Genomic DNA, 16,988 nt, shown 5'->3' with positions numbered 1-16,988 from the left:
AGATAATGACTTTTGTGTTTTCATTGGCTGTAAGCCATAATCATCAACATTAACAGAAATAAACACTTGAAATCGATCACTCTGTTTGTAATGACTCTATATAATATATGAGTTTCACTTTTTGCATTGAAGAACTGAAATAAATGTACTTTTTGATGATATTCTAATTTAGCAAGATGAGTTGTCATTAAGATTTAAAAAGAGAAAACACAGTAGTTTGACAATAAATGGCTTCACCCAAAGGCTATGAGCCCACGATGCAGAAATGAAGCAGAAAATTTCTGCAGCATTTCTGCATCTCCCTGGCAGAAAAAACGCATGCGGATTGTACACGAGTTTTTCTGCGGAATACATGCGGATTCACTTGCATTTCCGCATGCGGATTGACAAGCACTTTCAAAGCGATTTTAGCATCACTTGGAAAGTGCTTGACAACTAGGTCACACTATATAAATCCATGCAACCGGCATGTATTTATATAGTGTGACCCGAGAGAATGGTTAAAAATAAAAAAATAAATGTATACTTAACTTCCGATGGCCCGCGTTGTGCTGCTGCGCTTGTTCCTGGCTGCCGGGATATCGCTATGCCATGTATTGAAGGACCTACCGTCACATGACTGTGACGTCACCGCAGGTCCTACAGTCCAACGCAATCTGCCGGCAAAGGAGAAGGAGCACAGCGTGGGCCGCAAGAAGGTGAATATAATCTTTATTTTTTATTTTATTCTTTTTTTTACAGTTTCTATGGTACCTGGGTGTGGATGAGACTCTCTACACTCGGGTACCATCCGCACATTAGAACGCACCAATTACGCAAGTACAGATGCAGTCTTGCGGAATTAGTGCGTTCTAATGCAAGTCAATGGCGGCGAAAACGCTGCGCTTCTGCAAAATTAATGGACATGCTGCGGATTTTTGAGCGCAGCATGGGCATTGAAAGTGCGGAATTGCATTGGAGACCATGGGGGAAGGTTTACCATGCGTTTACGCTGTGGAAATTTCCGCACCAAAAACGCATGAAATACGCATCGTGGGCACACAGCCAAAGAGTAACCATGAATGGAGAAAGTTTTTTTGTTCATATTCTGTGAAACAAGACCAAGAAAGGAAAAATTCTGCCGGAGTATGTAAACTTTTGAGCACAACTGTATTTTTCTTTTAAAGGGAACCATCAGCTGGATTGGACACTGGCTGCGGTATTTCAGCTCTGTAGGCCTTACTCGGAAACACTCCGGCGTTGAGAAAACAAGTTTTGAAAAAAGACTGTCATGGACTGGTCAGGATTAATAATTTGCGATATTTTTCTTAAGGTAGTTTTGTTTTTCTGCACTGTGGTATTTATTGACATTTTTTGCGTCAATTTCAAAGTGGCACACAAGGTTTATGAATTTTGCACAAAATCAGAACTGTTTTTTATTTGGTCTTTAATCTGTTTTGCAACCTTTTAGAGCAAAATGTCACCTGTACCGGTAAAATTGCACAATATTTGCAGAGGGGGGACATAAAAATCACTCAAGGGGGCAGAGGGGTATTGGAGTACATTTGTGACAAACTTAATGACTTTTCGAAAAAGTCGCAAATGATTCATTAGGCGAAAACATCTGGAAACCCTAAACTTAGTCCATAGGAGCAAACTAAAAAAAACAAATGAAAAGGCATAAAGGTGACTTTCAAAAGTCACACATTGAAAAATTAATTTGGTGGAAAAAAAAATAAGGAAAAAGGACACAAAAACAACAAAAAGACAGGCAAAAATGCATGAATGAAGTGGACCCCATTTGTCTCTGATGACTAGTCTTTGGCAGCTTCTCCTTCCCCTGCCTGCCTGACAGACAGGTCTTCCTTATGCAAGTGTATAAGGAGAGACCTGTCAATCTAGGAGACCAGGCGGGGAGAACCCTTGGACTAGTCATCTGATATAGGCACCGACCGACTTTAAAAGTTTTCTCTGACACCACAACGTTTCATATTAAACCATACATGGCTGCTCATGGCTCAGGCAGCATGAATCAATGGACGGCTTCCTTTTGAGTCCTTCTCCAGTCTGATGCTGCAGTTGGTCATCTTCTGGAGCAGTCTACACCTTTGTCTTCTGTGATGTCTTCTTCTCATTCATCATTAACGGATTCTTTTTAAATTTAGATGCAATGGTTGTAACCATGTACCCGATTAAGACCCTTTGAATTGATCATAACTCATCTTATAAAAAGTTTACCAGTTCCTGCTTTTCTACCAAAACTTCACAAATTGACACATATTTGGAAATAGGCACTAAATACCAGAAAACTACACGGGGAACTCAGTTGGTGTGACATCTGTCCAGAACTCCCATTGTATGGGGAAATCAGTCATGGCAAGCGAATATGTTGCAGAATCTCCAGTTGCGATATTGAGCTCCTCAGTCACTTGATTCTTTCTCCTCCACAGACACATTATTGTATTTGGTTATGTACGGCCCCGTTTAAGATGTGCACACTATTATAGCAAATCTTAGACTGAAGTGCTAGGTACATTTTCTAGGTCAAGTAATGGCCCTTTCATAAGTCTTAACATATCCTTTGGTGACTTGCGCCAAGTTTACATTGCACTTGTGCTCGCTGTCTGTTGGATGCACTCAAGAAGATCCATATTAAATGCAGAGGTTTTTTTTTTTAATAAAAAAAGTTGCCAATTCATAAACATTTTTTAATCCACCTTTTATATGCATATTTCTTTAAAATGTTTTTTTTTTTTTTAATGTTTGGAACACAACATGTTCCAAACAAGTCTTTTTTGCCTACAGAAGTCAATGGGTTGAATTTTAAAAACTGCATCTTCCGTGTTTGCAAAGTTCACTTTACTTTGTGATCATTGTGTTTACGCAACATTTCAAAAACAGCAAAAAAAAAAAAAAATCCTTCAAACATTAAACGGAACAAAAAACTGATTGAAAAAAAAAAAAAAGAAAAAAAATACAGATGATAGAGGGAAAAAAAAAAAATTGGAATTTCATCAGTTGATCCTTTTGTTCAGCGGGGGCAGAAGCCACTGCCATAGGAGTCTGGCAGAGGCTCTTGCATAGAAAAGATAGTAATGTTTAGTCTAGCCGAGTGCTCTTGTGTATGGCTGGGTGGGGGAGGCAGGAGGGTCTTAGTTATTCAATGGGGATGTTTGATGATTGTCAGCAGAAATAGGAAAGGAGGGGGGCAATCTTCATTCGATCTCAATGCTGATAATTACACAGACATAAGTGTAAACAGTTAACTGCATAATTTTAAATGAAAACCAACAAACTTTTAGGCAAAGAAAAGGTTTATTAAAAAATCCAAAGTGCATAGCACTCACCCAGAATTCTTTGTTGTGGTTTAATACTCCAACAATTTCTACATTTCCCACAAAAAAACAAACAAAAAAAAAGCCCCCACAACAATTTGGCTTCTGCATTCAAAAATGTAACATGTGGTCAAGTCCCTTCTCAATGAACAGCTCTTTGTGAACATAGCTTTGGCTGTTTTTTTTTTTTTTAACTTTGTCTTTGCACAACAAACTTATTTTACAACATAATAAATAAAAAAAAATATAAAATAAAAAAAATGTAGTGATATTATTATTTTTTTTTTTTTAAGTCAAAACTTGCTGCTCTCTAAAATAATAAAAAAAGTCAAAATGAACTATTTACAAAATTGCTTCCAAAAACTTGTTCCCTTTCTTACCAAAAGAACAGCTCCAGTGTTAGTAATTAGCTAGTACATTCTATAGTAGTTGAGGGAGAAAAAACAAACAAAAAAAAACACAAATTAAATTTCCTAAAAGTCGGGCTCACAAGTTAGCTGTTATTCAAGTTAGGGCAGAGCTTTGTAAGACTGAGGTAGTTAAATAAAGACACTTTTGAAGTCCTCAAGCTGGAATGCTATATTCATAAAATGAGGATTTCTTAGTATTTGGGCACTTCTTGATTAAACACAATGATGGGCCTAATGTAAAGAGCCAGGATGAAAACTGGTCCAGATGCTAAATCTGGTCAACCCATTCATTTTCCAACCTGCAAAAAAACAAACAAAAAAAAAAATACACATTTGGCTTTTATGGAAAAAGCCTTTTTTTCTTAAATCTCCAGTGCTTTCTCTACACGCGGCCCAAGATTTCTGAAACAAATGCTACATAACTAGGATTAAAGATGCTGAATGGGTATTTTCTACCTACACTAAGAAAAATATAACAGTAATAAAATAGAAGTATCACATAACTCTACAATATTTGGACAAACTGACAGCAAAAAAGTTTCAAAATATCGCTCGAGGCGGTAATGTCCAAAACCGCTAATCCAAAACCTTACTTGTAACATGGATAGATTTTTGCCTAATTTTCCAAGGCTCAATGGCAGTATTGTACTATGTCTAGCAACGTTACTTTTCGATCTGACGTCAGACAAGTGATTATTATACTTGCCAACTATCACAAAACAGCCAGGAAGCTCCAGGAAAATGGAGAGCGCTCCCAGACTCAAAAAATGCTAGAAAAATCAATCCAAGAGACTTTCCATGTGACGCAAAGTAGCTCCTTTATCAAGACTGAACCGCAGTGTCCAAATGCACATTCAGGAGCGTGGTCACGAAAAAAATTTTGACTGCCAAAAATCAGCGACCTCCTGAACATCAATTCCAGAAAGTGTGGCCATTAGAGCCATATGGGTTTTTTAGTTGTATGTCAATTCAAGTTGCCTGTTTTGGTGTCCAGAAATAGGGACCACTATTGAAGTCCTGACTAAATGAGTCCTGGATCGGTTTACAGTAAAGTAATGACCATTCATGTATGGTCACTTATTTTGGGGGTCAATAGGACTTCTTCAAACCCCTACTGCTGTGTGACTTATGACAGGTTTACCTCATTTTCGGATACAATTCTCCTTCTAACTTAAAGGTACTGTAATGGGCACCAGTTTTGGTCATCATTTGGCTCGTAAAAGACATCACACGCACAAAAAATTTTTTTATATCTAATCCTATCTATGGTGTTAAATTCTTTTCTAAAAGTAACAAGAGGTTTTACTACCAAGCTCCACATTTGTTCTTGTAACAGCACACAGTATATAGGTGGGTACACATTACACTACACTGCTTCCACAAGGGGATTCAGTCCAAGACAGATCCCATAGGGGCTGAAGAGCAGCTTAATCAGGACACAAGGTCTAACCCTATGTTACCAAAACACCAGCAGCATGAAGAAGAGTAAGTTCTAGGTATTATTTCCCTGAGTTAGTGTGAAAGATTGCCTTCAAAATTAAAATTGAGGTATAATGAAAATATTAGAGCAATGTATCAATGTTTACCTGTAGGGTAACCATTCATAGGATAAACTAGCACCACTCTTCAGAGGGCATAATGCCAGCGATACGTGAAGGCAAGTTTGCTGCACCTTCACGGATAGGCAATATTTCTACAAATTAATACTGTACACCTCCTTCATAACATATTAGTAATGCCGTCGGGAGAAACATAAAAAAAAAAAAATTAAGTACGATTCCCTGAAGATAGTGCTGGGTGTCCGAGGCAGTCGGTCAGTTCTTTAGCACCATTGAGTGGTTTGGCCAAGGAGTCACACATTGAAATTAACTTCAGACTTTCTCCGTTCATGTAACAGACACTTCCTCTAGTCTTATATCTCTCGGGGAGGAGGTAGGACCCCCCTCCCCCCAAAACTAAAGTATGAACTGCAGATTTCACAGTATGTAATGCTCCGGTAGGGCAGGAAGGTTACAAAAGGCCTTTATCACCTATCAAAGCACTGAGTGATACAAGAGTAGTGTCCGTTCACTGGAAAGTTCCTGTTATAAGATACCCCTAAGCAGGGTTTCACCTCTATGGGTACGGCAGCTAGAGAGACGCTGGCAGCAGTCTGTATGTGTGCCCGGGGCTGGACGCCGGCAGTCAGGCCAGAGGAGCAGGTCTGAAGAGGGAATGCCGACGTATGGGCAGTAGACACGATCTGCTGACAGCTGGGCTGCTGAGGGGTCGGCGGATGATGAAACTGAAGCTGGTGTTGGGAATGGAGAAAGTGGGGCACGTGCGGCTGGACGTGGGCTTGTGGCGGGGTCGGGGACTGCGGAAATAGACATGGAGTCGCTGCGTGGCTCAGCTGAGATTTGTGCTTGTTGGCTTCCTTCACGTCGTTGTCGTGTGCGCTAGATGAACGGAAAATGCAAAATTCAGAAACTGCAGACACATGGTAGCCAGAATTGTATTATTTAACTATATGGGCTTTGATTCAGTAAGACTGGAGTTCTGCATGCCAGTAGTAATGAAGGGCAAACTGGAGTAAGATGTGCCCAATTCATCAAGAGGCGCCTTTTTAAAGGGGTTGTCCACTACTTTTACATTGATGCCCTATCCGTGCGGGACCCCGGCCGATCAATGTAAAAGTAGTGGACAACTTCTTTAATGAATTTGGTGCATCTTTCACCTCCAACCGGCGGCTGGCGTACATCGTAATTTATGTCATTTTATGGTGGAAATGATGAATTGGTCAGGTGCGCTGAGCCGCGACTCATCCGAGCTCCACAGTTTTCTAAAATTTGTCAGAGCTGGAGTAACAATGGCAAAAGTCGCAATTTGTTTTATTTTTTTGAGATGTGCAAAATAAAAAAAATAAATAAAATTGTGACACTTCAATTCAGTTTTACTCCAGAATTCAGGTGAAAAAGTATTGGGTAATCGGGCCCTATATCTAAAACAGAGGATTTGGAGGCCTATATCAGAAAGAGATTATAAAAAATAAATAAAATTAGAACATTATATAATAGGGAACTATTACACAGAATACTGGACCTAAAAATAACACTAAAAAAAAGGGGAAAAATAAAAATCATTATATATTACATTACAAGGCACTGTGCCTTTCTATGGCAATGCGGCTAAACCCAAATTTTGTCAGTGGGTAATCAGTATTGGGTGCACGGTCTCCTACCTATCTTCTAGCACCAATTTCCGGGCAGCAGCGGAGATGATACACCCTGTGTTAGATGGCAACTTCCTAGTTGGGTAGGACAGCAAAGAGCACTAACTTGTAGCAACCAACTTCATGGCCCCAAATATTTATTATTAAAGAGACACATGGGACGAAGGGACAGCGGTACGTTGCCCACAATGCCATGTTAAACTAAGTTACCGTTTGCAGTCTATCCGCATATCAGTTGGATAGGTTATCGATAAATAGGGACCTATAATAATAATGACCCTGCTTTAAAGTTGATTTTTGTCCAGAGTTTCCAAAGCAAGTTGTGTACATTATTAAAATTGATCTTTTAGACCAAATGAGCCTGGTGTACTTGCTTTCCATATCAGAATGCCTCTATAATCCTTTTTGAATGTTTCCCTGCTTAATATTAAAATGAGCATTTTAGTCAAGCTCTAGGAATGCACCTTGTATTGTAATAAACTGTAAATTTGAAGACTATGGGATATACTGTGGGACCATCGGCAGTGTACAGGCTGTTAATGGATTGAAGGTAACTATACACCTTAAGCTAAACCTTCAGATTTTGCAGGAGACAGGCAACTATCTAATGTAAATTGAATTGTTGGCCATCATTTGTTCAGGGAAAAGTGGAGGATTGGGCATGTGGAAGATCAACATGCCCAATCCTTTTGCTTTCAAGAGAAATAAGCACCCGCCAGATTTCTTACTATTCAGAACACATGTAGGGCTGGCTGTGAATGGTTATTGCCACTTCATATCTTTCCTGCTCCATTAGAGTCACTTCTCGATCAGGATACTTACATCAGTAATCTCTCAATGCAAGGCACAAGGATGTCCCAGGAGTACACAGTGAGACGGTGAAGCCTCGTAGGCCAGGAGGGTGTAAGACGTAAGATAATGCGAGAGGCTGCGACACAAGCCGCCGCCACGAGCGATGGAATGTAATTTAAAAACACGTGATCTGGAATATAAAAATAAAATATAAAAGAATTGCAACATTAAGACTCGATCCCAAGATCTAATCTCATCCTTGGTCCAGACGACAAGGAAAGGAAAACCAGTCTCACCTTGTAGAGACACTTCTAAGAAGTAGTCGGCATATTTAGCCATGTAGATTTTGGTCTTCTCTAGGCAGATCATGGGCCAGCCGTCATGGAGGTCAGTGTCGTGGACAGCAATGGACAAGTAGTATTCTATAAAATGGGCAGGAGTCGGGAGGCACAAGTTCCACTCAAAGGTTTCCAGCAGCAGAAGCTCCATGTGGAGCAGGTTCTGTTTGGTTAGCACCAGGCTCATGTTGGTCATGCATCCTAGACTATTTAGCTGGTCCAGCTTCGGCACTCTGTCCTCCTTATCTTCAAATTTACCTTAAAAGAAAAAAAGTGGAGGAAGAAATAAATTAAATTAGTTAAAAAGTTCTACAGGACAGTTTCTCATACGCCAAACAACAGCAAGTGACAATATACAACTTATTATCCGAGGAGAATTGGGGCCCATATAGGCCACTTCCAAATTGCTCATTGATGCCCATGTTAAAGAAGCACTCCTCCTCCTATCAAAGTTTTTATCCTCTTAATATATTGCAGTCATCGTATTATACAGCACTGTGTACTTACAATTGCTCAATTTGCCTTTCTACCCAGATAATTCTTCTCTTCTCCATTAGATCGATGACGTCATGTAATTAAAAACGGACTAGCTGAATCCTTCTAAGCTCTATGTAGAAACAGGAGGTCAATTTTCCCCTGTAGGAGTCATAAGTCACTGCAAAAGTCCCTGGCAGGGGGGAGGAGGGAGCAGCTGGGTCAGGAGGTGAAGAGGGGGATAATAAATGCAGGGACAAGAGACTTCCTGTTTATACTCCCATCTGAGCCATTATCATAGAGATGTAAGAAGCTGTTTATACGCAGTAGCCACAAGCGGTCACGATTATGGAGACAGCTGCTTGGTGCATAGACAGAAAATCAAAGATAAGAATACCACTTTAAATGCACGGTCCATGCTGCGCAATAATTAGCAAAATCAGCTATGTTCAGATGGGTGAATTACAGGGTCATATAGGGAACGCTTAGCCCTATACGGACCGCAATTCTCCCAATACATGAAGATGCATGTTTGGGTCGGGAGACCTACAGCAGTTTGTATAGGGACCGTAAAATGGGCCAGTCTGAACCCAACCTTAATTAGGTGGTCTCAGGCAAAACAGTTTACGCACTCCACCAGAACTCCATTATATGTGGCTGGAAATAAGCGCAAACATCCACGTGACACTTGGTGGTCTTCTAACATAATCTTATACATTTATCTAGTGTATATGGGCAATATTCCACATGGAAAGCTTAAAAGAGGTTGTCTACGACTTTAACATTGATGGCCCATCCTTAGGTCATCAATGTCTGATTGATGGTGGTGCGACACCCGGCACCGCCCACTGATCAGCTGTTCCCGATGTCGGCGGCGGACGGAACTGACCAGCCAGGTACTGCACATCCGCCTCTATCGATCTGAATAGGGGGCGGATGTTCAGCACCCGGTCGTGGCAAATATTCTGTCATCGGAGCTGTGCAGTTCCAGCCAACACCAAGAACAGCTGATCGGCGGTGGTGCCGGGTGTCACACCCCCACCAGACATTGACGGCCTATCCTAAGTACACGCCATCAGTGTTAAAGCAAAGGGACAACCTCGAACCACTGGGATCCCCACCAATCACATAAACTGGGTCCCATCCGAATGGAGCAGCAATCAAACCTGGATATAGCAAAGTACCCTATTCTCGTGTAGGTTGAGGTCACAACGATGGGACCCCCAATGATTGGCAGGTTATCAGCCATCTGTGATCAATTTCTAAAAATTGGTACAAACCCTTTAACATTCACCAACGCATGCTTCATAAACACACTGGGTAGAATTGAGCAGAATAATTCAGAAGACCCTGGTCCAGAAGCCACATAGAGCCAGTGTTCGCTGGACCAGCGCCTTACAAGCCTCCTCCTTCTATCTGTCCTAATCCCTTCTCATGAATAGGCCTGATGCATAGTCATTGTTGCAACGTGGTGCAGAAATGACATGGTGCCCGGGTATTTACTAATCAGAAGGAGGCGCCAGGTGAGCCGGCAGGTAGGAGGCATCCGGTGGACACAGAATACAGGCATTGGCTGAAGGTCCAGGGTTTGACAATTTTTTTTTGTTCAATTCTAGCCCCGGGCATTCCTATATTCACCGCTATAATGAAGCTGCTGATGGCAGACTAGAAATAATGAATGCCTGAAATACCACTGTGACAAAGTGACCCTTTAAAAACACAATAATAAATGAGAGGCAACGAGGCCGAATTCCTCAGCCAAATGTTGTACTCCATCATTTATACAGATCGGCGGGTATTACAATGCATCCACTTTATACAGAAAATCACATTATCCAGCAGCAACATGAGCATCATTTACAGCCATCTCACAAATCCTCCTCCATCCTGTGCAGACAGTGACGGCACTGTTACCAGAGCCATGTAAAAACGTACACGAGATGTGCCATTATCTGCAACATATCAGGCGGCCACAGCGCAGAAGAGGAAGGAGAAAATACAACGAACAGAAAGGAGGAGACTTCTAAAAAGAAAAAATAAATGATGGTTAATGCCTGACAACTGATCAGCTGTCAATGCGGAGAATGAATCACTTCTATAGGTCTTCATAGTAGTCCATGGAAAGTTGTCAACGGTCGTGTGAAAAGTTGGAGATCTACTGAAAGTCACCGATAGTTTTGCAATATCTTGTGTTGCACTTTGCCCTTATGCTGATGATGGGTAAAAAGGGCGAACATGGGGGAATCTGCTCGCCATTAGTGGAGCATCGCAGCAACTAAACAGGGAGTTTTTAATAACAATGACATTTATGGTTATTCAGTTCCCAATCAGCCATAACACTAACCCCCATTCTGATCAGACGATTTCCAGATGAGTCCAATTAAGGCAAAAATAAAACTCGTATAGGTTTTTTTTTCCGATTTAGTGGAAAAAATAAATAAATAATAAAATTAGAAAATTACCCAAAACCCCAGTTTTTCTTTTTTTCTCTTGGTGAGCTAACATTTTCAATGATACCATTTCTGAGCACTTTTTTTAGGGAGGCGTGATCCTGACAATTGATCGTTAGAACCAACATCATCAGAGGAGCACAGGGACATTAAAACTGTCCGGATTGGGCGCTCTCCTGCTTTATATCTGTTCTTTATTGGAATGAGCCTGTAAGAGTCTACGGCACATGCTCGGCCACCGCTGCTAGACTGCAGTGGCAGCACGTCACCTAGACAGTGAGCACAAAACAAAAATACGTCCTTTTTTTATGTAAATGGAGAGCATTTTTAAATAGTATTGAAATTACAAAGTTGATTGCTTTTACAAAAACATTTCAATTTTGAAAGTTACTGATGTTGAGACGACCCCTCGAAACTATATCTCTCAGATCCTATGCACTGGAGCTGCGTTCACATGCATGGGCACATACGTCTACCATAGATAAACTGTCATATCAGCAGAGAAGGACATAGAAATACATAAAATGCAGCATAGATAAGAATATGGAGAAATAAATGATTTGCTTACTTGCTAATAGCAGACAGGACAGCGCCACGATGTGCAACTGCTGGATGGAGATATCGTATCGGTCCATAAAGAGGTCCAGCAGGTAGACGGCGAGGTGGCGGGCAGTGGGACACAGCTTGAATCGATTACTGACAATAGCTATCAGATCTGCAAAGTATCGTCTGAGGTTCAGCTGGGGGGACTGGCCTTTGTAGGAGGGGAGCTTCAATTCCTAAGTAAACAGACAGCAGAGGGGTAATTGAAGCCTGCAGACAAATGCACAGATATAGCCGGAGGCACAGAAAATACTTTCTTCCCATGTAATGTGTCTGCAAATTAATGTTGCAAAAATTTTAAAGTGATAACAAACGTAAAAGTCTTTATGCACTCAGGATTTATTCTCGCAGTTTTTGGTGCTGCTGAGCCTATGTTGCAGCGCCAAACTTTGTGCAGATCGGCAGAGGACAGATCCCCACTAATAAGCCATGAAATTATATTTTACTCAAATTGAATGCATTTTGTGTTAAAAAAAATATATTTGGTTTTAATAATTTTGCTGGATGCAGAAGGAGTTAGCTGAAAATCCAACAGTGAGCTCGTTCTGACAATCTAACATATCTGTCTTATCTCAGCTGATTTATGATCATATGAAAGCTCAGCTCCCCATTCATGTGGTCATAAAATCAGCCAAGAGGAATTCATTAAAAAGGCACATAAAATGTACAAACTCCATCAGAACAAGCTCACTGATGGATTCTTAGTTGACTCTCATTCTGCAACCAGCAGGAAAACAAACAGTAAAAATCAAGTGTACAACTTTTTTTTTTTTTTTTTTTTTTAACAAGATTAAAATAGCAAAAATTATTTTTTGCCCAAAATACATCTAATAAAATTGTTTTTTTACCCCCCAAAATCTGTTCACATGCTTTAACATTTAGGTTCCAAAAAGAACACTTGTTAAATGTTGGAAAGAGGAGGGGAGAAAAAAAAAAATAAAGTCGAGTCTCACCCGGATCGGCTTCGCTCCTCCATACCCAACGCTGAATCTCCTGCCGGTATCAGGCATTGCAGACAATGCAGTGAACCCACAGCCAAGTATGGAGGATCGGTGCAGGTCCAGGAGCAGAGCATCAATTTTTATTTTTTTCCCCACCTTCCTCAGACCATTAATAAGAGGTTATGCCGTAGTGGAAAACCCCTTTAACTCATTGGTTCCTCTATTCCTGCAAGTGCTAAACTGCTGCTACAGGGTCTGAAAATCTGCATGTTAAAAAGGGGTTTTAAGAAGTGGTACGTCTTGTAAACACAAAAAAACAACACTGTGCTGTAATCTCCCTTCTCAGGTCAAGTGAAGAGCCACTGCTCCTGGTGTCTAATTGTCTGCAGCGCTGACTTCACAACAACAGCACTGCAGGCGATCTGTGAGCTCAGCAACTGAGTAGTTGACTTGGGACAAAGCTGCTGTTCTCAGTTATTGGATGTCAATGTGACGTAGACAATAACAGACACTAGGAGCAGTGGAGGACACTCGGTGTCGGACCTGGGGAGGGTGAGTAAAGCTTTAAGAAAAAAAAAAAAACTGTAGTCAGGGGTTTTTCGAAAACCATAAAAATAAAGGTTTTCCTTAAAATTAGTTGTAGAAAAAACACAGTCTGTGCTTCAGTAGTTGTGAAGCTATGACGCCACCATAAAGTGTGAACGAGAAGTAAAAGGGCAGATGTCTCGCTGACACCAGTAGATAAACATTATTAATGGGGCAGACCCAATTCCACAGTCCTGTCCAGACAAACCCCCATTATCCATTGTTAGGACGGGTTCATGGGTTCATACCCCGAGTGATTCAATATAGCCCCTTTATAATTAGCTTAGTCAAAATTCCTTCCAGGACCATTAAAAAACAAAACGAAAAAAACCCATACTGAGGACTGCAGGCAAAACTTCTCACACAACACCCTATTGTTTTAGGATTTTATTTTTAATGCTTAAAGACAAAATTGAGTTGCCTAAAATCTGCCGAAATGAGCCGTGTGGAAGAGTAATTCATCAAATTAATGTACGTAACCATGGCAACCTAATCCACTCAACGGAGAAGCGGGAAAAAAATACCAAGAGCACAGGCCCCAAAATAAAAAAAGCTATAATCTAGATTACAAGTAAACGAATGAATCAGGACAAGAGTCCAGAGATTCAGAAGTGTCAATGGAAGCACAAAAGGAGCCGGAGGCAGGAAGCGGCCACCACCACGGAGCAGGACACTTGTAGCAACAAAAGACCCCTTAGCCATTGCTGGCCAGTTTGCTGTTTTCAGGGACAACCCCCAGCATGCTGCCGAATAACAAAAGGGATTAAAACCATGAAATCTACTTGTGGTGGCACCTCAGAGCCCGCTCACAGGCCATCCCTCCACACACATGCCCTAAAGGAAAGTAATGGCTCCCTGCGAGGTAACACTGGAGTGTGAAGAGAAGCAACGGGAAGTGACCAGCTGCCGGAGCCGGACAATAAACACCAACATCTTCCCCGAAGCTACAGAACTTACAGAAGCCACTGACCAGCTACATGTCTGTCCCCGAGCCTGCACAGGAAAGCATGGGGGACAAAGGGAGAAGCAGCACCGGCCCCGAACTCAGGGACCAGATTACCATTACAAAGAAGTTACATATAGAGTTCATTTATTTCTTCTTTTCTTATTACATATATATGTCTTCCCAAAAAAAAGCAACAGTCAAAAAAATACGTGGATAAAAATGTGCCATCAATTTTATTCCAAGTTTTCTGACTAGTTGCTTTTGAAGGGAAAAAAAAAAATTATATATATATATATATATATATATATATATATATATATATATATATATATATATATATATATATATATATATATATATATATATATATATATATATATATATATACACACACACACACACACACATACATACACACATACATATACACATAAGAATTCTCAGCAATTTAAATATTTTTTTTACTACGTGTACGTTTTTTTTCAAATCCACCCGTAGTTCAATAACTAATAGCACATTTGTAGAGTATAAAGATGCACAACACCTTGACATATGCTGTATAAGTTACTAAAATTTTATAGAAAACACTTATAAAAAATATATATATAATTTTTTTAAAGTGTTTTCTATAAAATTTTAGTAACTTATACAGCATCAACAGTCCTGGTTTAGAGTCCAGACTGCACAAATATTTATTTTTGTATTATTATTATAATAGCGCCATTGATTCCATGGCGATTTACATGTGAAAAAGGTGGTATACATATCAAAACAATTACCATGATCTCTAACAAAACGTGACGGCGACTAGTACAGGAGTATATGTATGTGTATCTATCCATCTCCATCCTCCAGCATAAAAAAAAAATATATAGTTTATGCTGGAGGATTGAAATGAATGAATGAATCAAGAAAATGGACTAATATAAATTATTACATACACATCCATTTTTTGATTAGCATGCATTTACAACCATCAACTAAAAAAAAAAAAAAAAAGAAACAGAAGAGAGATAAGCAGAATATATCACACTTACTTTATACCGGAGAGCCTGATGGATGTCCGCAGCGAGTTGACCCTTCCACCACAACACTTCAAGCTCCATTTCATGGGAAGTCAAGAGAGCAGAATTCAGAATAACCTGGTCTGGAAAAGAGAAGAAAAAAAAAAAAAACTAAAAAAAATTACTTTAATTCCTCGCAACAGTCTACTCAACCCAACTTTACATACAAAGAGCTCTCCAAAGTGGGAACTGCTGAAGCAGAAAAAAAAAATATTTGCAGTTAATTAAAAGCCCACCAACAGTGCTTTAACCCTTCACACTCTGAAAAGTCCCAGGCTGCCCACACCTGCAAATCTAATTAACTTTTCTAATGACACCTTGTCATGACCTTATTGATCAGTGAGGTATTAAACCAGTAAGACGATTTCTTCATGTAAAACTATGGAAAAAGTTAGGATGCAAGTGGACAAATCATTAAAGATCATGGTGGATACACACAATTTTGAGCAGAACCACTTTAAAATTGACATAAAAAAGCTAGCATACCCTAAAAGTAATGAGTCATAAAAAATACTGTGGTAAACCTTCAAAAAAATTTTAGGAAAAAAACGTCTCAATTTGAGCTTTAAAAACCTGACAAAAAAAAAAAAAAAAAAGTTACTTTATTACCAAAGGTGATAAAGTCTTAATAATTGGAGTGAGTTGGGTCGGATCTAGGAATCGTGCTCTATTTAAGCCATAAAAATACTATGCAAAAAAAAAAAAAAAGTTTAGAAAACATTCTTATATAAAAGTTAGAATAGAATTTTCTGTATTTTAACTATTAAAAGATAAGTAAGTGACCCCCTCAGCCCCCACCCCAGGATCATATTACAGCTCTGCTATTTTAGGTTCATTCATTACTCCGGTAAAAACATAATATAATATATCTATCTCCCCGATCCTGGCAGTTTCCCATCCATGCAGGACACATCCTCCGTGACATTCCTGGCTGAGGACGCTGCGGCCAACAAAGCCCGGTCTCCCCCATCAGATCCCAGCACAAGTTGCCACAAGTCCGTCACCCGCTGCCCGTGCACCGACCTCAGTGATCGGCTCCCTGCTCACACTTCCATCTCCCGGTAACCGTAGCTCCTCCGTTCAGCTTCCCCGCTGCTGCCTCCTCCGCCGCCGCCCGGCCCTGTCCATTAACAATCGGCCAAGCTCTCCCCATCCATTGTTAAAGGGCCGAGCGCTATGGAGTGTATACAAAGCCCTGGCTCGGACACATGCCGCTGTGGGGGAGCTCCGCCAATAGCAGATGATCTTACAAACTTGACTTACAGTTCCGTCCAATCACGGCTCTACTCTCATTCAAAGCTGTGACTCGCGCAGCCGCACCTCGGAAGAATTTTGAGTCTTCTAGCTTCCCGTACGGTCATTGACTTAAAAGATGTCTGAGACGGGGCAAAGCGGGTGATGGGCGTGGCTGGATGTTGAGGGGCGGGGTATAGTTGTCTCGCAAGACGGCGGATACACAGTAGTGGGCGGGGCTATGTTTTTAATCCCACTGCATAACCCAGCGGGTGGGCGTGGTTGATGACGCAATGAGGGGGCGCAGCATCTGTAAGAGACAGACATTCGTGTGGGTCACTTGGGGACAGCACACCCGGGGTGAGCGGTGCCAGCCGCGCTCACAGACGGACCCTGGGCCGTCTGCGCCTTACATCACCCTCATTCCAGCTAAATTCAGGAGAATAGAACTCCATTTTTATATTATTGCAGTGCACAACTGATTATAGAGGTGTCCATGAAGACCGGAGAGGGTTCGGATATGCCCCAAAATTAAGCATCTAAGGCGATGGCCCCACTATCTGTATTTGGTCAGCATTTTTTCTCAGGAGTGAGAGCCAAAACCAGGAGTGGGTGATAAATGCAGAA

The 16,988-nt window shown here is 40.8% G+C and overlaps 1 protein-coding gene across 1 annotated transcript; it reads right to left on the bottom strand.

Annotated features, from left to right (window-relative positions):
• Positions 1–3,299: 3,299 nt before the first annotated feature.
• On the bottom strand, positions 3,300–16,476 carry CCNJ (cyclin J). The gene is made up of 6 exons (XM_073685227.1): positions 16,152–16,476; positions 15,102–15,211; positions 11,558–11,768; positions 8,024–8,323; positions 7,758–7,917; positions 3,300–6,162 (listed from the first exon to the last, which is right to left on the bottom strand). Exons 2-6 carry the CDS (start codon positions 15,168–15,170, stop codon positions 5,751–5,753), a joined length of 1,152 nt encoding a protein of 383 aa, XP_073541328.1. The 5' UTR covers positions 15,171–15,211; positions 16,152–16,476; the 3' UTR covers positions 3,300–5,750.
• Positions 16,477–16,988: the final 512 nt, after the last annotated feature.

Source organism: Phyllobates terribilis, unplaced genomic scaffold, assembly GCF_046119375.1.
Source record: "Phyllobates terribilis strain yellow unplaced genomic scaffold, ASM4611937v1 Scaffold_5__5_contigs__length_657084704, whole genome shotgun sequence".
NCBI lineage: Eukaryota > Metazoa > Chordata > Amphibia > Anura > Dendrobatidae > Phyllobates > Phyllobates terribilis.
Note: the sequence above shows the minus strand (reverse complement) of the source record. Positions and strands in the feature narration are given on the sequence as shown.